General features: G+C 37.1%; 1 protein-coding gene across 13 annotated transcripts in view; it reads right to left on the bottom strand.

Annotated features, from left to right (window-relative positions):
* MIA2 (MIA SH3 domain ER export factor 2) overlaps positions 1–26,117 on the bottom strand; it is a 108,660-nt gene that overhangs the window by 45,700 nt on the left and 36,843 nt on the right. For 8 of the 13 annotated variants that reach the window (XM_053224398.1, XM_027065624.2, XM_053224399.1 and 5 more), the window contains 7 exons: positions 20,241–20,262; positions 20,060–20,148; positions 13,993–14,064; positions 11,864–11,890; positions 9,755–9,865; positions 9,042–9,113; positions 1,695–1,799 (listed from right to left, as the gene is read on the bottom strand). In XM_053224398.1, the coding sequence (XP_053080373.1) occupies positions 1,695–1,799; positions 9,042–9,113; positions 9,755–9,865; positions 11,864–11,890; positions 13,993–14,064; positions 20,060–20,148; positions 20,241–20,262 (498 nt within the window). The remainder of the gene's footprint in view (positions 1–1,694; positions 1,800–9,041; positions 9,114–9,754; positions 9,866–11,863; positions 11,891–13,992; positions 14,065–20,059; positions 20,149–20,240; positions 20,263–26,117) is intronic. The other 5 variants (XM_053224397.1, XM_053224404.1, XM_053224406.1 and 2 more) reach the window with 1 other exon arrangement.

Raw genomic sequence — 26,117 nt, 5'->3', positions numbered from 1 at the left:
CAAAACTTGCAAAGAAAGAAAACAAAGAGGACATCTTTTGGGGGTGGGGGCAGGGGAGAGTGCGTGCATGCACACATACAAGCAGGGGAGGAGCAGAGAGTGAAAGAGAGAGAGAGAGAGAGACAGAGTCTCAGGCAGACTCCACGCTCACTCAGCCTGAGCCTGACATGGGGCTCAAACCCAAGACCTTGGGGTCATGACGTGAGCCAAAATCAAGAGTCAGACACTCAACCAACTGAGGCACCCACACAGCCCAAGAGGACATATTTAAATAACTACTATATAATCATACAAAAAATCCCAGAAAAAGCATGAAATAATTTCCCAGAACTGAATCAAAACCAAGAGTTTCCATATTAAGAGTATGAAAAAAGACTCACACATCATCATGACATTTCAGAGAATTAGAAACAAGGAAAGATATAAAATCTTCCTGGGATGGAACAGGTGGCTGGCTCAGTCAGTCTGTCCATCCGACTCTTGATTTTGACGTAGGCCATGATCTCACAGTTTTGAGATTGAGCCCTATGTCAGGCTCCGAGCGGATTCTCTTTTCCTCTCTCTGCCTCTCTCAAAATAAATAAATATTTAAAATCTTTCAGGGAGGAAAAGAGCAGATCACAAAAAGATTCAGCAATCCAAATCTCATCTGACTTCTCAAAACCAATACTGGAAAGTGAAGACAATGGACCAATATCAAAATTTCAAGAAAAAAAACTTTTCCAATCCAGAAGATATCCAACCAAAATGTCAATAACCTTGAGAGAAGACATTCTTAGGCATGCAAAGTTTTTAAAAGTTACCTTCTATACCTATCTCTCAGAAAGCTAATCAAGAAAATTAACCACAAAAGACCAAGTCTTAGATACAGGAAATAGAAGATCCAACACAGGAGAAAGACAAGGGAATAGATGGGAGTGAAGTGAAATCTCAGGACAACAGAATCATTAACAGACCTAGAGAAAAAGTTCCTATTGGACCAGGAGGATGGAAGGCCTCAGGAAGGATTGCTTCAAGAAAAAAATAAAATTAGTACATTAACAAAGCATTTGAATGCACAAAGTTATTCAGCATCTCCAGAAGACAGATCTCCATGGTATATAGGAAACAAAACTAACCCTAGAGCAAATACAATTTTGGGTAAAACACAACATGTAGTAAGAGCATATCACGTGGCTTAGCTACAACATTTAGAGAACTGTAAATAATGCAATCAAATGAAAAACTGTCCCATGGAAAACTTTTAACTGTATTGGGAGAATAGTGAGACAGTAAATATATGTGGGTGTGTGGGAGTTTCTCTACATATGAAGAAGGAAGAAGCTAAATCCTCATTTGCTCTAACCACCAGAACTGCTTCTATCTTTAGGCCCCGGACCCATAGCTTCAATCATTCTCATGGATATTCGCTGCCTTCCTTCACTCTGGCTTTAAGGAGTTGGTCCTAAATCCTATTTGCTGTGATTATTAAAATTTGCCCTGGCTCGTTTTCACTACTGGAGGAAAAAGGTAACAGGAGTATACGCTTTTGCACCCTATATAAAAGACATATCAAAGGATATTCAGGAGACTGTCCTCCTTTCCTGCTTTCCGGGGAAAGCCTAATCTTGCCCCCAGGACGGGTCAGTCATGAGTATGCCCAGAACATTTATAACTATGTAGCCACAGTTAAAGAGTCCCTACAGAGTACAAACCTGTTTCTGGCTTTCCTGAAGTTGGGAATTTTCACTCAAAGCATCTTTTATAGCTATCTTAAGTCGTTCTTCATTCATTTGAAATATTTTGAAGGTCGTTTTGGCCTAAGTAAAACACAACATATCAAGCTTATAGGAATTAATTTAATATTATAACTCTTTTATACATACTCCCTAAAACATGGAATTAAAGTAAAAAAAAAAAAAACATGACAATATTAATAGGAAAGACAGTACAGGCTACCAGAAAAAAGGCTACCAGGATCCAGTCAAGGCTCTGCCACTACCTTGCCATGTGACCTTGGACAAATGATTTAGCCTCTTTTAACCTTTTATGTGCTTTCTAGCATATTTTGTTAACCTTTTATTATCTGCCTCTTTTTTTTAAATATGAAATTTATTGTCAAATTGGTTTCCATACAACACCCAGTGCTCATCCCAAAAGATGCCCCCCTCAATACCCATCACCCACCCTCCTCTCCCTCCCACCCCCCATCAACCCTCAGTTTGTTCTCAGTTTTTAACAGTCTCTTATGCTTTGGCTCCCTCTCTCTCTAACCTCTTTTTTTTTTTTCTTCCCCTCCCCCATGCACTTCTGTTAAGTTTCTCAGGATCCACATAAGAGTGAAACCATATGGTATCTGTCTTTCTCTGTATGGCTTATTTCACTTAGCATCACACTCTCCAGTTCCATCCACGTTGCTACAAAAGGCCATATCTCATTTTTTCTCATTGCCACGTAGTATTCCATTGTGTATATAAACCACAATTTCTTTATCCATTCATCAGTTGATGGACATTTAGGCTCTTTCCATAATTTGGCTATTGTTGAGAGTGCTGCTATAAACATTGGGGTGCAAGTGCCCCTATGCATCAGCACTCCTGTATCCCTTGGGTAAATTCCTAGCAGTGCAACTGCTGGGTCATAGGGTAGGTCTATTTTTAATTTTCTGAGGAACCTGCACACTGTTGTCCAGAGTGGCTGCACCACTTTGCATTCCCACCAACAGTGCAAGAGGGCTCCCGTTTCTCCACATCCTCACCAGCATCTATAGTCTCCTGATTTGTTCATTTTGGCCACTCTGACTGGCGTGAGGTGATATCTGAGTGTGGTTTTGAGGAGACTATAGATGCTGGAGAGGATGTGGAGAAACGGGAACCCTCTTGCACTGTTGGTGGGAATGCAAAGTGGTGCAGCCACTCTGGAAAGCAGTGTGGAGGTTCCTCAGAAAATTAAAAATAGACCTACCCTATGACCCAGCAATAGCACTGCTAGGAATTTACCCAAGGGATACAGGAGTGCTGATGCATAGGGGCACTTGCACCCCAATGTTTATAGCAGCACTCTCAACAATAGCCAAATTATGGAAAGAGCCTAAATGTCCATCAACTGATGAATGGATAAAGAAATTGTGGTTTATACACACAATGGAATACTACGTGGCAATGAGAAAAAATGAGATATGGCCTTTTGTAGGAACGTGGATGGAACTGGAGAGTGTGATGCTAAGTGAAATAAGCCATACAGAGAAAGACAGATACCATATGGTTTCACTCTTATGTGGATCCTGAGAAACTTAACAGAAACCCATGGGGGAGGGGAAGGAAAAAAAAAAAAAAAAGAGGTTAGAGTGGGAGAGAGCCAAAGCATAAGAGACTGTTAAAAACTGAGAACAAACTGAGGGTTGATGGGGGGTGGGAGGGAGGGGAGGGCGGGTGATGGGTATTGAGGAGGGCACCTTCTGGGATGAGCACTGGGTATTGTATGGAAACCAATTTGACAATAAATTTCATATATTAAAAAAATAAATAAATAAATATAGTCTCCTGATTTGTTCATTTTAGCCATTCTGACTGGCGTGAGATGATATCTGAGTGTGGTTTTGATTTGTATTTCCCTGATGGGGAGCGATTTCATCTGCCTGTTGGCCATCTGGATGTCTTCTTTAGAGAAATGTCTATTCATGTTTTCTGCTCATTTCTTACTACATTATTTGTTTTTCGGGTGTGGAGTTTGGTGAGCTCTTTATAGATTTTGGATACTAGCCCTTTGTCTGATATGTCATTTGCAAATATCTTTTCCCATTCCATTGGTTGCCTTTTAGTTTTGTTGATTGCTTCCTTTGCAGTGCAGAAGCTTTTATCTTCATGAGGTCCCAATAGTTCATTTTTGCTTTTAACTCCCTTGCCTTTGGGGATGTGTCAAGTAAGAAATTGCTGCGGCTGAGGTCAGAGAGGTTTTTTCCTGCTTTCTTCTCTAGGGTTTTGATGGTTTCCTGTCTCAGATTCAGGCCCTTTATCCATTTTGAGTTTGTTTTTGTGAATGGTGTGAGAAAGTGGTCTAGTTTCAACCTTCTGCATGTTGCTGTCCAGTTCTCCCAGCACCATTTGTTAAAGAGACTGTCTTTTTCCATTGGATATTCTTTCCTGCTTTGTCAAAGATTAGTTGGCTATACTTTTGTGGGTCTAATTCTGGGGTTTCTATTCAATTCCATTGGTCTATGTGTCTGTCTTTGTGCCAATACCATGCTGCTTGATGATTACAGCTTTGTAGTAGAGGCTAAAGTCTGGGATTGTGATGCCTCCTGCTTTGGTCTTCTTCTTCAAAATTACTTGGGCTATTCGGGGCCTTTTGTGGTTCCATACAAATTTTAGGATTGCTTGTTCTAGCTTTGAAAAGAATGCTGGTGCAATTTTGATTGGGATTGCATTGAATGTGTAGATAGCTTTGGGTAGTATTGACATTTTAACAATATTTATTCTTCCAATCCATGAGCACGGAATGTTTTTCCATTTCTTTATATCTTCTTCAACTTCCTTCATAAGCTTTCTATAGTTTTCAGCATACAGATCTTTTACATCTTTGGATAGGTTTATTCCTAGGTATTTTATGCTTCTTGGTGCACTTGTGAATGGGATCAGTTTCTTTATTTGTCTTTCTGTTGCTCCATTATTAATGTCTAAGAATGCAACTGATTCCTGTACATTGATTTTGTATCCTGCAACTTTGCTGAATTCACATATCACTCCTAGCAGACTTTTGGTGGAGTCTATCAGATTTTCCATGTATAATACCATGTCATCTGCAAAAAGTGAAAACTGACTTCATCTTTGCCAAATTTGATGCCTTTGATTTCCTTTTGTTGTCTGATTGCTGATGCTAACACTTCCAACACTATGTTAAACAATAGCGGTGAGAGTGGACATCCCTGTCATGTTCGTGATCTCAGGGAGAAAGCTCTCAGTTTTTCCCCACTGAGGATGATATTAGCTGTGGGCTTTACATAAATGGCTTTTATGATATTTAAGTATGTTCCTTCTATCCCGACTCCCTCGAGGGTTTTTACTAAGAAGGGATGCTGAATTTGGTCAAATGCTTTTTCTGCATCGATTGACAGGATCATATGGTTCTTATCTTTTCTTTTATTAATGTGATGTATCACATTGATTGATTTGCGAATGTTGAACCACCCTGCAGCCCAGGAATGAATCCCACTTGATCATGGTGAATAATTCTTTTTATATGCTGTTGAATTCAATTTGCAAGTATCTTATTGAGAATTTTTGCATCCATATTCATCAGGGATATTGGCCTGTAGTTCTCTTTTTTTTGCTGGGTCTCTGTCTCGTTTAGGAATCAAAGTAATGCTGGCTTCATAGAATGAGTCTTCATAGAATGAGGGAAGTTTTCCTTCCCTTTCTATTTTTTTGGAACAGTTTGAGAAGGATAGGTATTATCTCTGCTTTAAATGTCTGGTAGAATTCCCCAGAGAAGCCATCTGGTCCTGGACTCTTATTTGTTGGGAGATTTTGGATAACTGATTCAATTTCCTCACTGGTTATGGGTCTGTTCAAGTTTTCTATTTCTTCCTGTTTGAGTTCTGGAAGTGTGTGGGTGCTTAGGAATGTGTCCATTTCTTCCAGGTTGTCCAGTTTGTTGGCATACTAATTTTTCGTAGTATTCCCTGATAATGGCTTGTGTTTCTGAGGGATTGGTTGTAATAATTCCATTTTCATTCATGATTTTATCTATTTGGGTCATCTCCCTTTTCTTTTTGAGAAGCCTGGCTAGAGGTTTATCCATTTTGTTTATTTTTTCAAAAAACCAACTCTTGGTTTCATTGATCTGCTCTACAGTTTTTGTAGATCCTATATTGTTTATTTCTGCTCTGATCTTTATTATTTCTCTTCTTCTGCTGGGTTTGGGGTGTCTTTGCTGTTCTGTTTCTATTTCTTTTAGGTGTGCTGTTAGATTTTGTATTTGGGATTTTTCTTGTTTCTTGAGATAGGCCTGGATTGCAATGTAGTTTCCTCTCAGGACTGCCTTCGCTGCATCCCAAAGCGTTTGGATTCTTGTATTTTCATTTTCATTTGTTTCCATATATTTTTAAATTTCTTCTCTAATTGCCTGGTTGACCCATTCATTCTTTAGTAGCGTGTTCTTTAACCTCCATGCTTTTGGAGGTTTTCCAGACTTTTTCCTGCGGTTGATTTCAAGCTTCATAGCACTGTGGTCTAAAAATGTGTATGGTATGATCTCAATTCTTTTATACTTATGAAGGGCTGTTTTTTGACTCAGTATGTGATCTATTTTGGAGAACGCTCCATGTGCACTCGAGAAGAAAGTATATTCTGTTGCTTTGGGATGCAGAGTTCTAAATATATCTGTCAAGTCCATCTGATCCAATGTATCATTCAGGGCCCTTGTTTCTTTATTGATCCTGTGTCTAGATGATCTATCCAATATTGTAAGTGGAGTACTAAAGTCCACATTCTTATCAATAAGGTTGCTTATGTTTGTGATTAATTGTTTTATATATTTGGGGGCTCCCATATTCGGCATACAGACATTTATCATTGTTAGCTCTTCCTGATGGATAGACCCTGTAATTATTATATAATGCCCTTCTTCATCTCTTGTTACAGCCTTTAATTTAAAGTCTAGTTTGTCTGATATGAGTATGGCTACTCCAGCTTTCTTTTGACTTCCAGTAGCATGATAGATAGTTCTCCATTCCCTCACTTTCAATATGAAGGTGTCCTCAGGTCTAAAATGAGTCTCTTGTAGACAACAATAGATGGATCTTGTTTTTTTATCCATTCTGATACCCTATGTCTTCTGGTTGGAGCATTTAGTCCATTTGCATTCAGTGTTATTATAGAAAGATATGGGTTTAGAGTCATTGTGATGTCTGTAGGTTTTATGCTTGTAGTGATGTCTCTGGTATTTTGTGGTCCTTGCAACATTTCACTCACAGAATCCCCCTTAGGATCTCTTGTAGGGCTGATTTAGTGGTGATAAATTCCTTCAGTTTGTGTTTGGGAAGACCTTTATCTCTCCTTCTATTCTAAATGACAGACTTGCTGGATAAAGGATTCTCAGCCGCAATTTTTTCTGTTTATCACATTGAAGATTTCCTGCCATTCCTTTCTGGCCTGCGAAGTTTCAGTAGATAGGTCTGTCATTAATCTTATCGGTCTCCCTTTATAGGTTAGAGCATGTTTATCCCTCGCTGCTTTCAGAAATTTCTCTTTATCCTTGTATTTTGCCAGTTTCACTATGCTATGTCGTGCAGAAGATAGATTCAAGTTACATCTGAAGGGAGTTCTCTGTGCCTCTTGGATTTCAATGCCTTTTTCCTTTCCCAGATCAGGGAAGTTCTCAGCTATGATTTGTTCAAGTACACCTTCAGCCCCTTTCTCTCTCTTCCTCCTCTGGAATCCCTATTATACGGATATTGTTGTGTTTCATCACATCACTTAGTTCTCTAATTCTCCCCTCATACTCCTGGATTTTTTTATCTCTTTTTCTCAGCTTCCTCTTTTTCCATAATTTTATCTTCTAATTCACCTATTTTCTCCTCTTCAATCCGAGCTATGGTCGCCTCCATTTTATTTTGCACCTCATTTATAGCAATTTTTAGCTCCTCCTGTTTCTTAGGCCCTTGATCTCTGTAGCAACAGATTCTCTGCTGTCCTCTATACTTTTTTCAAGCCCAGAGATTAATTTTATGACTATTATTTTAAATTCATGTTCCATTATATTGCTTAAATCATTTTTGATCAATTCGTTAGCTGTCGCTACTTCCTGGAGTTTCTTTTGAGGAGCATTGCTCCGTTTCATCATCTTGGGTAGTCCTTGAGGTAGCTCCAAACTGCAGGGCACCTCCCCGTGCTGTCCGGAGAAAGTTGTGTTGGTGGGCGGGGCCACAGTCAGACCCGATGTCTGCCCCCAGGCTGCCGCTGGGGCCACAGTCAGACTGCTGTGTACCTTATCTTCCCCTCATCCAGGGGCAGGACCCACTGTGGAGTGGTGTGGCCCCTGTCTGGGCTGCCTGCATACTGCCAGGCTTGTGGTGCTGCTTTGATGGGATCTGGCATATTAGCCGGGGTGGATCCACAAGGTGCACAGGGCGGGAGGGGCAGGCTTAGCTCGCTTTGCAGTTGTTGTCCCCCGTGGGAGGGGCCCTGCGGCACCAGGAGGGAGGCAGACCCAATGGAGGGATGGATCCACAGAAGCACAGGGTTGGGAGTTTGCGCTGTGCAAGCAAGTTCGGTGATGGGAACTGTTTCCCTTTGGAATTTCGGCTGGGGGATGGGAGAGGGAGATGGCGCTTCCCAGAGCTTTTGTTCCCCAGCCGAGCTGAACTTTGTCTTCCAGGGCTCAGCAACTCTCTCTCCCGGCGTTGTCCTGCCCTCCACACTCTCTGAGAGCAGAGCTGTTGACTATTAACATTCCAGATGTTAAGTCCCGCTGGCTGTCAGAACTCACTCTGTCCAGCCCCTCTGCTTTTGCAAGCCAGACTCGGGAGCTCTGCCTTGCCTGACGGACTCCCCCTCCACTGCCCCGACTCCCTCTTGCCAGTCCATGTAGCACACACTGCCTCTCCGACCTTCCTACCCTCTCCCTGGGCCTCTAGTCTACGCTTGGCTCCAGAGAGTCTGTTCTGCCAGTCTTCTGGCGGTTTTCTGGGTTATTTAGGCAGATGTGGGTGGAATCTAAGTGGTCAGCATGACGTGGTGAGCCCAGCATCCTCCTACGCTGCCATCTTCCTTGTCTATCTATTATCTGCCTCTCTTAACAGAATTTAAACTTACTGAGAGCTTTTCTATTTTATCCACTAATGGTAAGTGCCAAGCACTTTCAACGGTGGTACACAGCAAGAGCTCAATAAATACTTGTCAAATAAAATAAAATGAAGTTTCCTAAAGTACCTTCAATAAAAGAACTATATCTACGACACCTATATCTCAAATTCTAGTATTATATCTCTTTCTTGAATCATAAAATAATAAAATTAAAATGATTTTCAAAAGCAACAGACCTTCTAGACTAATTCAACTTACTTCAGCCACTTGTGATTTGAGAGATTTTGATTCATCCTCTAGAGACTGTATCCTTTTTGAAATATCCACCATCTGGAAAGACAGTATCAATCTATAAACAAGTATTCACTAAATTTTTTTGGTTTCCAAGAGGCCATATATCTTAGATATATTGTTATCCTAACACTTTCACTCAAAAAATGCGGACTTAAAATTAAGAAAACTTGTCAGCCATATGCTTAAAGGGATTTTATATGAAAGTTAGACAACAGTAATTCATTTCATGTTTACTCTTCATAACATTTAATTTCTATAGGCTCAAGATAAATCCCCTAACATCACATCTTACTAAATAATCTCACACACATCTAGATCTTCCTTACTACAGATTTTAAAATAACAAATAAAGGAAAGTTAAAATGTTTTCAAAATGACTTATGAACAATAAAAAAATCCACTAAGTATGTGATAATTCAACTTTATTTATGTAAGCTACTTCCATAGTACACATAGAAAATTTCTGTAAGAATACGCAAGAAACTTAACATGGTAACGGTAACCTGTAACAAATAAAAAAGCTACTGGATCTGGAAATTTTTACTCTCCCCTTAACAGCCTTCTGTATTTTTTGGGATTTTTTAGAGTACATATAATACTTTAACTGATACCTATTAAGTTTTTTAAACTCAATAAATTTCCTTTTCCTGCAGTCTCCTCAAACACAAATACCTTACCAATTCATCTTGTTCAGAATGCTTAGATTTCTCTTCTTTTAATTGGTTTTCCAGAAAAAGTATTTCATCCTCAAGTTCAGATTTAGAGCTGTTCAGCTTTTCATAGACTGCCTAAAAGAGAAAGCCAACTTTATAAGATAGACATAGGATTTTTTGGTTATGATAAAGCAGATGAGTATAATCAAATACATAATCAAATACATTTCAAATTAAATAAATTTCATTTACATATTAGTTCATTTTTATAATATTTAAATAACAGCAATACTAGCAGAGGTCAGCAAACTTTTTCTATAAAAAGCAAGCGAGTAAATATTTTAGGCCTGTAGGCCATGTAGTCTTGGTCCCAACAACCCAACTCTGAGCATGTAGTGAGAAAGCAAAGACATTATGTAAATAAATGAGCATAACTGTGTTCCAATAACATTTATTTACAGGGGCACCTGGGTGACTCAGTCGGTTAAGTGTCCGACTCTTGATTTCAGGTCAGGTCATGATTTCATGGTCGTGAGATGGAGCCCCATGTCAGGCTCCACACTGGGCATGGAGCCTGCTTAAGATTCTCTCTCCCTCCCCCTCTGCCACTCGTGCACTTGCATGTACTCTCTCTCTCTCTAAAAAAAAAAAAAAAAAAAATTTTTAATTTTATTTACAAAAAAGTAGAGAAACCAAACAATCTGATTAAAAATGGCAGAGGACCTACATAGACATTTTTCCAAAGAGGACACGTAGGTGGCCAACAAAGAAATGAAAAGATCCCCAACATCACTGATCATAAGGGAAATGCAAATCAAAACTACAATGAGGTATCATCTCACACCTGTAAAAATGGCTAAAATCAAAAAGACAAAAAATAACAAGTGTTGGCAAGGATACGGAAAAAAAGGAACCCTTGTGCACTGTTGCTGGGAATGTAAACTGGTACAGCCACCGTGGAAAACGGTATGGAGATGTCTCAAAAAGTTAAAAGCAGAAATACTATATGATCCAATAATTCTACTGCTGAGTATTTATTCAAAGAAAACTAAAAGACTAATTCAAAAAGATATACACACCCATATGTTTATTGCACCCTTATTTACAATAGCCAAAATATGGAAGCAACATTAAGTGTCCATCAACGGATGAATGAATAAAGAAGATGTGGTATATAAACAAAATGGAATATCATATATCCATAAAAAAGGAAGAGACCTTGCCATTTATGACAATGTAAATGGACCTAGAGATATTATGCTAAGTGGAATAAGTCACACTGAAAAAGACTAATACCAAATGATTTCATTCATATGTGGAATCTAAAAAACAAAACAGGGGCGCCTGGGTGGCTCGGTCAGTTGAGCATCCGACTTCAGCTCAGGTCATGATCTCACGGTCTGTGAGTTCGAGCCCCGTGTTGGGCTCTGTGCTGACAGCTCAGAGCCTGGAGCCTGTTTCGGATTCTGTGTCTCCCTCTCTCTCTGCCCCTCCCCTGTTCATGCTCTGTCTCTCTCTGTCTCAAAAATAAATAAACGTTAAAAAAAATTTAAAAATAAAAAAATAAAAAATAAAAAACAAAACAAATAAACAAAAAGCAGAATCAGATCTATAAAATCGGAGAACAGACTGATGGTTGCCACAGGAAAGGCAGTGGGGAGATAAGCAAAATGGGTGAAAGGGAGTAGGAGATACAGATTTACAGTTATGGAATGAATAAATCATGGCAATAAGAGGTATAGCACAGAAAATATAGTCGAGACTATAATAGCATTGTAAGGTGACAGATGGTAGTTGCACCTGTGATGAGCATAGCATTAAAGTATAGTGATAATGAATCACCATGTTGTAACATTTGTGTCAACTACACTCAAATAAAAAAATTAAAAAACAAAAATAAAACAGAACAGGTGCAGAACCCAGAATATACTTTGCCAACCTCTGCTCTAAAGCATTATAAAGGAAAAAATGAGAAGTCTGATTTAATATAATTAAAGATATAATAAAAAATACAAGATTGCTTCATAGTAATATTCTGAATTGAATTATGACATATTTTCTGGGACTTTTTAATTTTAAATGATTAATCACTGAATTATTCCAATTTGATTTTAAACACTGTAACAAACATACCTCTGATATTTGTGATCGTTCAACAAACTTGTTTAAAAAAAAAAACCAAAAGATTCAAAGAATTTAATGGAAGCCAAGAAAAAAGAAAGAACAAGTACATACTATATTATAGTAGTTAAAAGTTATTTCTATATATTTTCCCAAATTTGGTTACTTGATTATATGAATTCCCAGATTTGAGTCAAAATTAGTCTATTGTTTCGATTTTATCTACCAATTCAACCATGAAATTTTTGTAATTCTATCACATATAGTTTATGCTCAATTACATTTACCAATTTTAAAAATAAACACTACATGGTTCTTCAAATTACTAAAATCAGACAAAAACTTCCAAAATGTTCATTTTAATTTTACTGCTAGATCATGTAAATTCAATGCCTTAAAAATAAATTGGTGTGTTTTATTTTACCCACAATACTACCAAACTTGAATAAATGCTTTTGCTGTCCAGTTTTTGCTCTTCTGTTAGCCGGCTAAATTCCTTATACAGTTCCTTTTTTTTTTTTTTAATCAAACTAGTAAGTTACTACTGGAACAGTAGTTAAAACAGGTCAATAAATAAAATAATTTCAACATGTTCTTGAGGATATCAATAGGTAACAAATGAAGAAGGAAAAGATTAAGAAATATATTTCATTTGGAATTCTATTCATAACTTCCTTTGGACTCTACTAGTTAATTCTGAAACATGACCTATAGACTTTTTTAGTTTTTATTTTAATTCCAGTGAGTTAACATCCACTGTTATACTTACAGACTTTCTGATGATTTTGGACACCAGTGATTCATAACAGCCAAGCTGCACTAACTAAATATGCACACCAAAGGTACTAAGTCCATTGTTTTCTACTTTATTTAAGTATGCTTTTTACAACACTTCCAACTCTAACCAGTAATAAGACACTCCTATTATTTACCTTAATTTGTTGCAGCTTAGCTAAATGACAAATTTTTAGTATTTCCCTTCTTACTACTGGCCAAATCATACCTGGCTCAGGAGAGCTGATTATACATATCTCTTCCAAACTCCACATTCAGTAACATCATGTTGGTACCTTGAAACTGGGAATATTTACACAATCGAACCCAGCAAATGCTACAAATAAGGACTCTGGCTTTTCAGAGAGCCAGCTGTTAAACATTTACCAGAACATCACTGCTTAAAGCTTTGGTCTAGGGGGCCCTGAGTGGCTTAGTCAGTTTAGCATCCAGCTCAACTCTTGACTTGGGCTAGGTCAGGATCTCACGATTTGTGGGTTCAAGACTCACGTCTCTGCGCTGACAATGCAGAGCCTGCTTGGGATTCAATCTCTCCTTCTCTCTGCCCCTCCCCTGCTCGCACATCCTCTCTCTCTCAAAAATAAACATTAAAAAAAAAAGACAAAAAAACTTTGGCCTAATTCTAGTCAGCTCTTGATACACTGGGAATGAAGTAAAGGCAAGTACTACCATAATTTACATAATTTAGCTACTCCTAAATTTATGAAAACAAATCCTATTTTTCCTTTCTAGAGAAAACTGGGTCAAAAAAAGGGATGGTTACCTTAATACATTTCTCAAGAATGAAGAATAAAGAGCTTGTATATGGCCTTAGATTCTAGTAAACTGGTAAACTGAATATGCCTCACTCAAAACAAGTTAGCAAGAGAGCTCAAATTTTTAAATATTTTATTAAAAATTTATAAAATTAAATATTTATAAAATATTTAATTAATAGTTTAAAATATTTTATACTAATGTTCTATTTCTTATAGTTAATGTTTTATTTAAGTTTTAACATCTAGAAATGCTCTTACACATTTAACACAGTTTTGAGAAGATACACTGTTCTTGAAATTTGTTATTCAGTAAGAATCTTTCTCCCAGCTTTTTTTTTTTTAATGTTTATTTATTTATTTTAAAGAGAGAGAGAGAGCATGCATATGCAAGCAGAGGAAGGGCAGACAGAAGGAGAGAATCCCAAGCAAGCTCCATACTGACCAATAGCAGAGCTCGATGCAGGGCTCAGACTCACGAACCATCAAGTCATGGCCTAAGCCAAAATCAAGAGTCGGCTGCTTAACTGACTGAGGCACCCAGGTGCCCCACCCCCATCTTTTATAATTATATGTATTATTTGTTTTTACCTCCAAACTTTGCGCTTCTGTTGACTCCTTCTCAAAGCTGGCATCCTTCAAAGATGATTCTAAGCCTTCATACTGAAAGAAAGCAACACTGTAAGGAAAAGCTCTATAAATTTTATTCCATATTTATCTGAATAGGCATCTAAGAAGCAGACAAAATCCACTTCCACGTGTATGTTAAATTTACTTCAATTTACTTAGCTTTAAGTTCTTCAAATATGACCACTATAATAGAGACTGGGCAGCTAACACACTGGCTTGAACAACAAATGACAGAACTTCACCCTTAAAACTAAGAGAACTGTCCCAAGTCCCTATTCACTGAAGAGAAACTAACTCAAACTGGCCATCAAAATTTTCACTTGTAGTTCAAATCATACAACAAATAAAGTAGGCAATATTAAATCTTTAAAGGTGCAAAATAAGGAAAATGAAACATACAATGAGATAAGATTTGGCAAAATGCACTTATTTCAATGCTTTAAAAAAAAGGTGATTAAATAGAAGATTAGGCTATTTGGACCAACCTTCCACACTAAGAACAAAAGATGGTCGAAAACAAAACACAACAAAACAAAAACAACAGGACATGTCTGAAGGCCTTGGAGAGCAAACCAAATAGTGAGAATTTATGATAGAACAGGGTATCCTCAGAGAACCAAGTCCAACATTTGACAATTCTTTCTCCCTGCCCAAAAGCAGAGGATGATAGGACAAGAAACCCAGCAGAGATTTTTGTAGAAGTGGGGACCTGAGAGGGAAAAACTTGGGAGTTTAAGACCTAATGAATAGGATAAGCCACAAAGCTCAGGTTTTATGATGGGGCTCTGTGGTAGGCTGAAAAAAGACCTCTCCAAATTCTGTCCTAATCCCAAAATTTCCAGATGTGATTAAGTTAAGGATCTTCAGATGGGGTAAATATACAGGATTATCTTGGTGGCCCCAACATAATCCCAAGAGTCCTTAGAAGAGGGAGGTAAGAGGATCAAAGTTAGGAGAAGAGACAATGGGAAGATGGAAACAGAGACTGGAGCAATATAGCTAAGAGCCAAGGAATATGGACAGCCTCTAGAAGGTGAAAGAGGCAAGGAAAAGATTCTCTCCTGGTGCCTCCAAAAGGAAAGAGATCTGCTGACACCTTCATTTTAGTTTTATATAAGACTGGTTTTAGATGTATGACCTCCAATGCTATAAGAAAATAAGCCTGTGTTACTTTATGTTACTAAGTTTGTGATAATTTGGTACAGCAGCAATGCAAAACTAATACCAACCCACACTGGCTATCTTATAAGAAAGTCTAAACCAGAAACAGACCAATGCCTTGAAATGAGGCCAAATTTCCAAACATTTTAATCTGTAATTAAAGTAATCTACGATTTGTAATGTTTCAGCCTAGCTGCCTATGAGAAGCAACAGCAAATCCTCACTACAGAAACATCACCCACAACTTCAAATTTTTCTCTACAAATAACCTGGCATTGACCAACACAAGATTTGACTAAGAACCAAGAGAAAAAATGAGCAAGAGAAACAGACTCTTGAGGGATGCAAATAATAGAGTTTTCAGTCAGACATTAAAATAAGTAAGTTTGGGGCACCTGGGTGGCTCAGTGGGTTAAGCCTCTGAATTTGGCTCAGGTCATGATTTCACATTTGTGGGTTTGAGCCCTGCATCTAACAGCTCAGAGCCTGAAGCCTGCTTTGGATTCTGTGTCTCCCTCTCTCTCTCTGCCCCTCCCCTGCTTGTGTTCTATCTCTCTCTCTCAAAAAATAAAATAAAATAATGTTTAAAAATTTTTTTTTAATTTTAAAAAAATGTAAAATCTTAAAAAAGAAAAAAAATTCCAGCTAATCCATTTGCAGAAATTGCAAGCTGATCCCAAAATTCACAGAAAATGTAAAGGACTCGGTGAGAATAGTCAAAATGATCTTGAAAAAAAAATGAACAAAGTTAGAAGACTTACACTTCCCAACTTCAAACCTTTCGACAAAACTACACTAATCAAGACAGTGTGGACTTGGTATAAAGATAGACATAACAGATCAATGAAATTGACTGAAGGGTGGAAACTTCACAACTTTAGTCAATTGATTTTCAACAAGTTACCAAGATAATTCAGTGCAGAAAGAACAGTCCTTTCAACAAATAATGCTAGGAAAAACTGGATATCCACATGCCAAAGAATGAAGCTGGACCCCTACCTAATATAATTTACAAAAATTAATTCCAAACAAATAAAAACCTAAACATAAGAACTAATCCCATAAAACTTTTAGAAGGAAATATAGGTGCAAATCTTTGTGAGTTGTTTTAGGCAATGGTTTCTTAGATATGACACCAAAAAAAGTATAACCAACAAAAAAAAAGTAGATAAACTGAGCATCATCAAAATTAAAAACATTTGGGGCCACTGGGTGGTTCAGTCAGTTAAGCATCCAACTCTTGGTTTTGGCTCAGGTCCTGATCTCCTGGGTTCAGGGCTCAGGTCCCACATTAGGGTCCATGGTGACAATGCAGTTTGCTTGGGATCCTCTCTCTCCCTCTCCCTCTCCCTCTACCCCTGCCCCGCTTGTGCTCATGCATGAGCACATTCTCTCTCTCAAAACAATAAATAAAACTTTAAAATAAAAAAACAAATTGAAAACATTTATGTTTCAGGAGCACCTGGGTGGCTCAGTTGGTTAAGGTTTCAACTTCAGCTCAAGTCATGATCTCACAGTTTGTGAGTTCGAGCCCCATGTCAGGCTCTACTGACAGCTTAGAGCCTGGAGCCTGCTTCAGATTTTGTGAGTCCCTCTCTCTCTGCCCCTCCCCACTCACACACTCTCTCTCTCTCTCAAAAATAAATTAAATAAAATTAATTTATTAAAATAAACATTTAAAAAAATTTTTAATAAAAAAAATTTATGCTTCAAAGATACCACCAAGAGAGTGAAGATTGACAACCCACAGAAATGAGAGAAAATACTTGCAAATCACATAATCTAATGAGAATTTCACATCTGAAATATACAAAGTTACAACTTGATAGTAAGATGAAAGACCAATTTAAAAATAGGCAAAGGAACTGCAGAGACATTTCTCAAGAAAAGATAAACAGTCAATGAGCACATGAAAAGATAAGTGCTCCTCATAATTAGCCATCAGAAAAATGCAAATTAAAATCACAGTGAGATACAGCTTCATACTCACTAGGATGGCTAAAATCAAAAAGACAGATAGCAACAAGTGTTTGGAAAGATGTGGAGAAACTAGAACACTCACAAACTTGTGGTAGGAATGTAAACTGGTATAGCCACTATAGAAAACAATTTGGCAGTTCCTAAAAAGTTAAACACATATCCATCAATTGCACTCATAGGAATATACACCAAAGAATTGAAAACACATATTCACATAAAACTTGTACACAAATGTCCATAGCACCATCACTTGTAGCAGCCAAAAACAGAATAACCCAACTGACAAACACATATATAAATTGTGGCAAAGAAGAGTATTTGGCAAAAAAAAAAGTACTGATTCGTTCTACAACATGGATGAACCTTGAAAACATAATGTAAGTGAAAAAAGCCAGTCACAAAGGACTATATATTATATGATTCTATTTATGTGAAACGTCCAGAATAGGTGAATCTAATGTTTATTTATTTTTTTTTTGAGAGAGAGACAGAGAGAGAGAGAGAGAGAGAGAGAGAGAGAGAGAATGAGTGGAGGAGGGGCAGAGAGAGGGAGACACAGAATCCAAAGCAGGCTCCAGGCTCTGAGCTGTCAGCAAAGAGCCCGATGTGGGGACTCGAAGTCACAAACTGTGAGATCATGACCTGAGCTCAAGAAGGACATTTAAACAGACTGAGCCACCCAAGTGCCCCAGAACCGGCAAATCTATACACAACATGGATGAAACTTGAAAACATTTTACTAAGTGAAAAAAAAAACCAGACACAAAGAACCACATGTTGTATGATTCCATTTATGTGAAATGGAACACAGAGCAAACAAAGTTATAGAAAAAAAAAAAGGTAGATAAGTTGTCTAGGGCTTGGGAGTAGGGGAAACTGGGTGAAGGGTGATAACTAAGGGCTACAGGGCCTCTTTGGGGGTAATAAAAATGTACAAAAATTATGGCAATGGATGAACAGCTGTAAATATACTAAAAGCCAGTCATTTGTATACTATAAATGGCTGAACTGCATAGTGGGTAAATTATATTACAACAAAGCTGTTAAGAAAAAGCTATACTATCGGGGTGCCTGAGTGGCTCAGTTGGTTGAGTGTCCGACTCTTGATTTCAGCTCAGGTCATGATCCCAGGGTGTAAGACCAAGCCCTGCCTCGGGCTCCATGCTTAGTTCTCAGCATAGAGGCTGCTTAGGATTTTCTCTGTCTCCCTCTGTTCTTCTCACCCACTTGCGTGTTCTCTCTAAAATTTTTTTAAAAATTTTTTTAATTTTTAAAAACAAAGAAAAAGCTATACTATTTAGATGACTTTCAAAACTCACCAGATACCAGGGAATAAATCTAATAAAACATGATGAGGACCTCAACACAAAAATTTAAACAATAACAGAGAGGTTTTAAAAGATGTTAATAAAGGGATATACTATATAGTCCACGGATAAGAACTCAACATTGTAAAAATGTCAGTCCTCTCCAAATTGATCTATATATTCAATGTAATCCCAACTGAATTCCTAGCAGCCTATGTGTGTAAACTGATGAACTGATTTAAAATCTATATAGAACAGCAAAGTACCAAGATCACCAAGACAATCTTTAAAAACAAACATGGAGGTTTACACTGTCAGCTATCAAGAATCGTTATAAAAAGATAGATTAAAAAGCATGATATTGGCACAAGAATTTAAAAAACTGACCAACAGAACAGAAGATATTATAGAAATACTCAAATATATACAGCACTTGATTTAAGATGACACCACGGAACAAAGGAAAAGATGGTCTTTTCCATAAACGGTACTGGTAAATTCAACATCCATCTGAGAAACACTGAATCTTGACTTCCAAATCACACCATTACAAATTCAATTACAGGTGAATTAAAGACTAATTAAATTTGGGTTAAACTGTTTTCCCCAAAATTTATATGTTGAAGCCTCAGTACCTCATAATGTGACCGTATTTGGAGACAGGCCCTTTAGAGGTGACTAAGTTAAAATAAAGGCTTAAGGATGGGCCCTAATCTAATCACATGATGTTCTATAAAAAGAAGAAATTTGGACACAAAGAGAGATACCAGAAAGAAGCACCTGGACAGAGGAAAGACCAGGGGAGGTCCAGGAAAGCAGGCAGCCACATGCAAGCTAAGGAGAGGAGCCTCGTAAGAAATCAAACCTGTCAACCCTTTGATCTTAGACTTCTAGCCTCCAGAACTGTGAAAAAATTAATTTCTGTTGGGTAAGCCACCTGGTCTGTGATATTTTGTTATGGTGGCTCTACCAAATTTATACAAAGACTAAATGAGAAAAGTAAAACAAAGCTTCTGAAAGTAGCACAGAAGAATATCTTCATAACCTTAAGTAGACAAAAATTCTTAAATAAGAAACAAAAAGCAGGCATCATAAAGACAAGATTAACAAATGAGACTAGGTTAAAATTAAGAACTTCCGCTTACCATTGAAATAAAAAGGCAAACCACACAGTGAAGGAAAATATTTGCAATACATATACCTAACAAAGGACTTGTGTTCAAATATAGAAAATATTCTACATATCAAAAAAGAGATAACCATACCTTTTCAAATAAGAAAAATAAAAACAAAACAAAAAACCCTTAAACAGGCAACTTCACAAAAAAGATATCCAAACAACCAATAAACATATGAAAAAGGTGCTTAACCTCATTAGGGAAATGAAAATGAAACCACAATAAAACATCACTATGCTCTTACCACAGTGGTTACAATTAGTAAGACTGGTAATATGAAGAGCAACTGAACTCTCACACTTTGCAAACAAGCATTAATAAACTTACACAGAAGTTTCTGCACTGCAAAGTGTAAAGTCTTCCAGCTCTAACACGTATGTAACATTTTCAAAAATGTCTTACCTCTTTCTGAACAAGGCTAAATTTTTCAAGTAGTTTACATTTTTCATCAAGCAGTGTAGAAAGTTCTATAGCCAGCTTGTTCTCTCTTCCTGAAAAAAAAAATTGTATTATATGTAAATTGTTTTAAGTTTCAAAATTATGAACAATAATGATGAGATCTATAATAGAAAAAAGAGCTTACCCACATAAAGCCGGCTTCTAACCTGAAAAAAAAATTCAACAAAATTATATTAAAACAAATACATATTTAAGTAAATCTGACTTATTTAACTTCTATTACCAACTTAAAAATAACTGGTTTCTGGGGCGCCTAAGTGGTTCAGTTGGTTAAGTGACTGACTTCGGTTCAGGTCATGATCTTGTGGTTCGTGAGTTCGAGCCCCACATCGGGCTCTGTGCTGACAGCTGGAGCCTGGAGCCAGCTTCAGATTCTGTGTCTCCCTCTCTCTCTGTCCCTCCCCCTCTTGCAGTCTCTTTTGCAAGTGCGTCCTCGCACTTTCTCTCTCAAAAATAAACATTTTTTTAAAAGTTAACATAAATAACTGGTTTCTTACTGCCTTAGTATGAATATACATTAACTGAGAGTGTTCTTTTTCCAATGGAAAAAATGCTACATATTAAAGTCTCTCTATTGAAGATTCACATTGTATATAAGCATAGTGAAGGTTCTGAAATAACTCAATCTTAAAGATAGCAGTTTCATTTCATTTAGTCCATTGTTCTTCAAATATATTTTACCCTAAAACAGGTTCCTTCCTATTTCAGGAAGCCCTTATTAACATCATGTTTTCCAAAATAACAGTTTGAGAAATGTTTACCACAGGACCATGGATCTGAATAGACTTCAAAAAATGAAGGAAAAACTCCATTTGTAAAGGGATCAGGCTTAGGGAACTTAAATGGGGACTTAAATCATCTACAAAGATGTATAGGTATAAAATTAAAAAACAAAAGTTTTAAGGTCAAGGTACAGTGGAATCAGTATTGATGAGGACTAAATCAGTGCACTGAATCACATTAAGGAACGATCTCAAAAGGTAACAGGAAGCTGAAAAAAATTAAAAAACAAAAGTTAAGACACATGGAAGACAGAAGCAGAAGGGACAAAATCCAAAAAATAGTCTCAAAAAGAGAAAACGAAATGTAAAATGCAGAAGATAACTCCTAAAATTAAAAGAAGATAAAACAGGGGCACCTGGGTGGCTCAGTCAGTTCAGCATCCATCTCTTGATTTCAGCTCAGGTCATCACCCGAGGGTGATGGGGACTGTGCTCCATATCAGGCTCCACGCTGAAGAGTGGAGCCTGCATAAGATTCTCTCCCTCTCTCAGCATGTCTGTGTGGCTCAGTCGGTTGAGCAACCCACTCATGATTTCAGCTCAGGTCATGAACCCAGGGTTGTGGGACAGAGCCATGCATCAGGCTCCATGCTGACTGAGTGTGAAGATTCTCTCTCCCTCTGCCCCTCTCTCCTTCTTGCACTCTCTCTAAAATAATTTTTTTATTACAAAAAAAAAAAAAAAAGATTCTCTCTGTCTCTCTCTCCTCTCCCCCACTTGTGCTTTCTCTCCCTCTAAAACAATAATTAATAAAAATAAATAAACAAGCAAACAAGCTCTCATATTAAAAGATTCCAGAGAATTCTAAAAATATTTAAAAATATTCAAACTTAGACACATTATATTGAAATAACAATGTCAACTTAAAAGATTCTAAAAGCTTTCACAGAGAACAGATCATTTATAAATAAGAATCACACTGCCATTAGACCTTTTAATAAGTAACATGAAATGTAAAAAGACAAGGAAGTAAGGCTTTTGAAGTATTAAAAGGACAGAACTTTGAACCTAGAATGTTTATATCAAACAAATTACCATTTCAAGTGAGGACTTAATTCAAATATCCTCAAGCACTCAAAATAAAGTCGCAGAAGGTTTGCCACGCAAAGATCTACACTAAAAATTTTGAAAGAAGCATTCAAATATGGGAAGAAGTAAATCCAGGAGACCCTCAAGAGATACATCAAGTAAGGGCCAAGTATCTTGGCAATAATTTTTGTGGTTTGTAAGGGATAGGGACAGAGTAGAGGAGAAAATTAAAAACAAAGAAAAGAAGAAATATATCTGAGTAGTAAAGTGAAAGAAACCAATGGATGTGAGAGTATGTTAAGGTTCTTCACTGTAAAAAGATTTACTTACCAATGTAAAAGAATTTAAACATAAAAAGTGGAATAAACGAACAAAGCTGAAAGAATTTAGTCCAAATATATCAATAATCATAACACATGTAGACAGACTAAACAGTGAAAAAACAAGAGATTGCCAGAATAGACATAAAAGAAATTTACAGAGGTACCTGGTTGGCTCAAACAGTTAAGCATCGGACTCTTTATTTTGGCTCAGATCATCAGGCTCATGATTTTTTTTCTTAATTGTTAATTTATTCTTTTAATTTACATCCAAGTTAGTTAGGATCTAGTGCAACTATGATTTCAGGAGTAGATTCCTTAATGCCCCTTACCCATTTAGCCCATCCCCCCTCCCACAACCCCTCCAGTAACCCTCTGTTTGTTCTCCATATTTAAGAGTCTCTTATGTTTTTGTCTGCTTCCCTGTTTTTATATTATTTTTGCTTCCTCTCCCTTATGCTCAGCTGTTTTGTATCTTAAAGTCCTCATATGAGTGAAGTCATATGATATTTGTCTTTCTCTGACTAATTTCGCTTAGCATAATACCCTCTGGTTCCATCCACATAGTTGCAAATGGCAAGATTTCATTCCTTTTGATTACCATTGTACACATCTTCTTTATCCATTCATCCATTGATGGACATTTGAGTTCTTTCCATACTTTGGCTATTGTTGATAGTGCTGTTTAGAAACACTGGGGTGCACGTGCCCCTTAGAAAGAGCATACCTGTATCCCTTGCATAAATACCTACTAGTACAATTGCTGGGTCATAGGGTAATTCTATTTTTAATTTTTTGAGGAACCTCCATACTGTTTTCCGGAGTAGTTGTATCAGTTTGCATTCCCACCAGCAGTGCAAAAGAGATCCTCTTTCTCCGCATCCTCGCCAACATCTGTTGTTGCCTGAGTTGTTAATGTTAGCCATTCTGGCAGGTGTGAGGTGGTATCTCATTGTGGTTTTGATTTGTATTTCCCTGATGATGAGTGACACTGAGCATCATTTCATGTATCTGTTGGCCATGTGGATGTCTTCTTTGGAGAAGTGTCTATTCATGTCTTTAGCCCATTTCTTCACTGGATTATTTGTTTTTTGGGTGTTGAGTTTGATAAGTTCTTTATAGATTTTGGAGACTAACCCTTTATCTGATATGTTATTTGCAAATATCTTCTCCCATTCTCTCAGTTGCCTTTTAGTTTTGCTGAATATTTCCTTCACTGTGCAGAAGCTTTTAATTTTGATGAGGTCCTAATAGTTCATTTTTGCTTTTGTTTCCCTTGCCTCCGGAGACATGTTGAGTACGAAGTTGCTGCAGCCAAGGTCAAAGAGGTTCTCGCCTGCTTTCACCTCAAGGATTTTAATGGCTTCCTGTCTTACATTTAGGTCTTTCATCCATTTTGAATTTATTTTTGTGTATGGTGTAAGAAAGTGGTCCAGGTTCATTTTTCTGCATGCCCTGTCCAGTTTTCCCAGCACCACTTGCTGAAGAGGCTGTCTTCATTCCATTGGATATTCTTTCCTGCTTTGTCAAAGATTAGTTGGCCATACATTTGTGGGTCCATTTCTGGGTTCTTTATTCTGTTCCATTGATTTGAGTGTCTGTTTTTGTGCCAGTAGCGAACTGTCTTGATGATTACAGCTTTGTAATACAGCTTGAAGTCTGGGCTTGTGATGCCTCCTGCTTTGGTTTTCTGTTTCAAGATTGCTTTGGCTATTTGGGGTCTTTTCTGGTTCCATACAAATTTTAGGATTGTTTGTTCTACCTCTGTGAAGAATGCTGGTGTTATTTTGATAAGGATTGCATTGAATATATACATTGCTTTGCGTAGTATTGACATTTGAATAATATTTGTTCTTCCTATCCAGGAACATGGAATATTTTTCCATTTTTTTGTGTCTTCTTCAATTTCTTTCATAAGCTTTCTATAGTTTTCAGTGTGTAGATTTTTCACCTCTTTGGTTAGATTTATTCCTAAATAGTTTATAGTTTTTGGTGCAATTGCAAATGGGATCGATTCCTTGATTTCTCTATTGCTTCATTGTTGGTGTATAGGAATGCAACCGATTTCTGTGCATTGATTTTATATCCTGTCACTTTGCTGAAAGGCTCATGACTTTATGACTCATGAGTTCCAGTCCAGCATCAGGTTCTGCACTGAAATGTGGAGCCTGCTTAGAATTCTCTCTCTGCCCCTCCCCCGCGTGCTCGCTCATGCACGCTCTCTCTCTCTCTCTCTCTCTCTCTCCCTCTCTCCAGTCCCTCCCCCCTCTCTCCCTCTCTCTCTCAAAATAAATAAACTTAAAAAAAAAAAAAGAAATTTACACAGGATGCACATTAAGTAGAACACCATAGAAAGGCTAAAATGTACAAGGACAGAAAAAGACCTATCAAATATCACCCAAAAAAGTTGCTATGGCTATAAAAATGAGAGATAAAAGAAACCTTAAGACAAAAGAATCACTAACATTAAAGAGAGTTACCAGATACTGACAAAAGGTTCAATCCACCAATAAGAGATATAGCAATTCTAAACATGTATCCATCTTATAAAATATGCTCAAAATATGTTAAGCAACAATTGCAGAACTACAAAAAAATTATAAATCTATCAAGAGAGTGAAATTCAGTCAAATTCTCTTCATTCTTGATAGATAAAAGAAAGGAAACAAGAAAAGAACAAGAATATAATACATGAACAACACAAATTAGTCTTCCCCTAATTGATGAGATACAGAATGATATACATGTATTTGCTCTCAACAGTAATCAGTGGAAAAGAATAAAAAAAAAAAAAAAAGATCTACACAGTCCATGCATTTGAACTCTTAATATGTGGCATGGCAGATGAGCAGGAAAATGGTTGTATCTTGGAGTTAAAATTAGACCGAATCTTTACCCCATTCCAGGCAAAAAATTACATTCAAGATGGATCAAGGACATGCTAAATGCAAAATTTTCAAAGAATTTCTATTCTCTGATAGCAGACAAAAACACGGTAAGGAAGATGAAACGATGTTTCATACTGTGACACTGGCAACAAGGATAGCTTAAAAGGTACAAACTCACAACTAGTAGCAAATAAGCCCAGAGATCTAATGCACAGTATAGTAACTATAAACAACACTGTATTATAATCATCAAATCTGCTAAAAGACTAGAACTTAATTATTCCAACCATAGAAAAAAATTAACACATAATGTAACAGAGGTGCTAATTATCACTAAAATGGAAATTATAATATATAAATGTATCAACATTTATAACATTAATTAACATGTGTACACCTTAGATTGAGAAAATGTTACATGTCAAGTATACTTAGACAAAAACAAAGAAATTATGAAAAATATTTTAAAAAGGAAAAAAAAACAGGTGTGCTCAGTTGGTTAGGCATCCAACTCCTGATTTTGGATCAGGTCATGACAGCACAGAGCCTACTTGGGATTCTCTCTTCCTCTGTCTCTGTACCCCCAAAATAAATAAATAAACATTTAAAACAGAAAAAAGAAAAAGGAAATGGAAAATGGACAAAAGACTTGAGGAGGCAGTGTACAAACTAAACAAATGGCCTTTTAACACATGAAAAGATGCTCAACCACTGTGGGAATCCAAGAAATACAAATTACAACCACAATAAGAAAATAAGTGCATACCTTCAAACATGGCTAAAATTTAAAAGTCAGTCAATATCGAGTGTTAGTAAGTACGTGAAAACAACTAGAACACTCATTAATTTCTGGTAAAAGTGTCAACTAGTATGAAGACAACTTTGAAAAATAAATTTGGTACATCTACTAAAACTGAGTACATCTACATATGCTATGATGCAGCTATCTCTCTCCTAGTTATATAAACAAGAGAAATGTATA

Source organism: Acinonyx jubatus, chromosome B3, assembly GCF_027475565.1.
Source record: "Acinonyx jubatus isolate Ajub_Pintada_27869175 chromosome B3, VMU_Ajub_asm_v1.0, whole genome shotgun sequence".
NCBI classification, from domain to species: Eukaryota; Metazoa; Chordata; class Mammalia; order Carnivora; family Felidae; genus Acinonyx; species Acinonyx jubatus.
The sequence above is the reverse complement of the archived record's forward strand: the minus strand, read 5'-3'. Positions and strand labels throughout refer to the sequence as shown.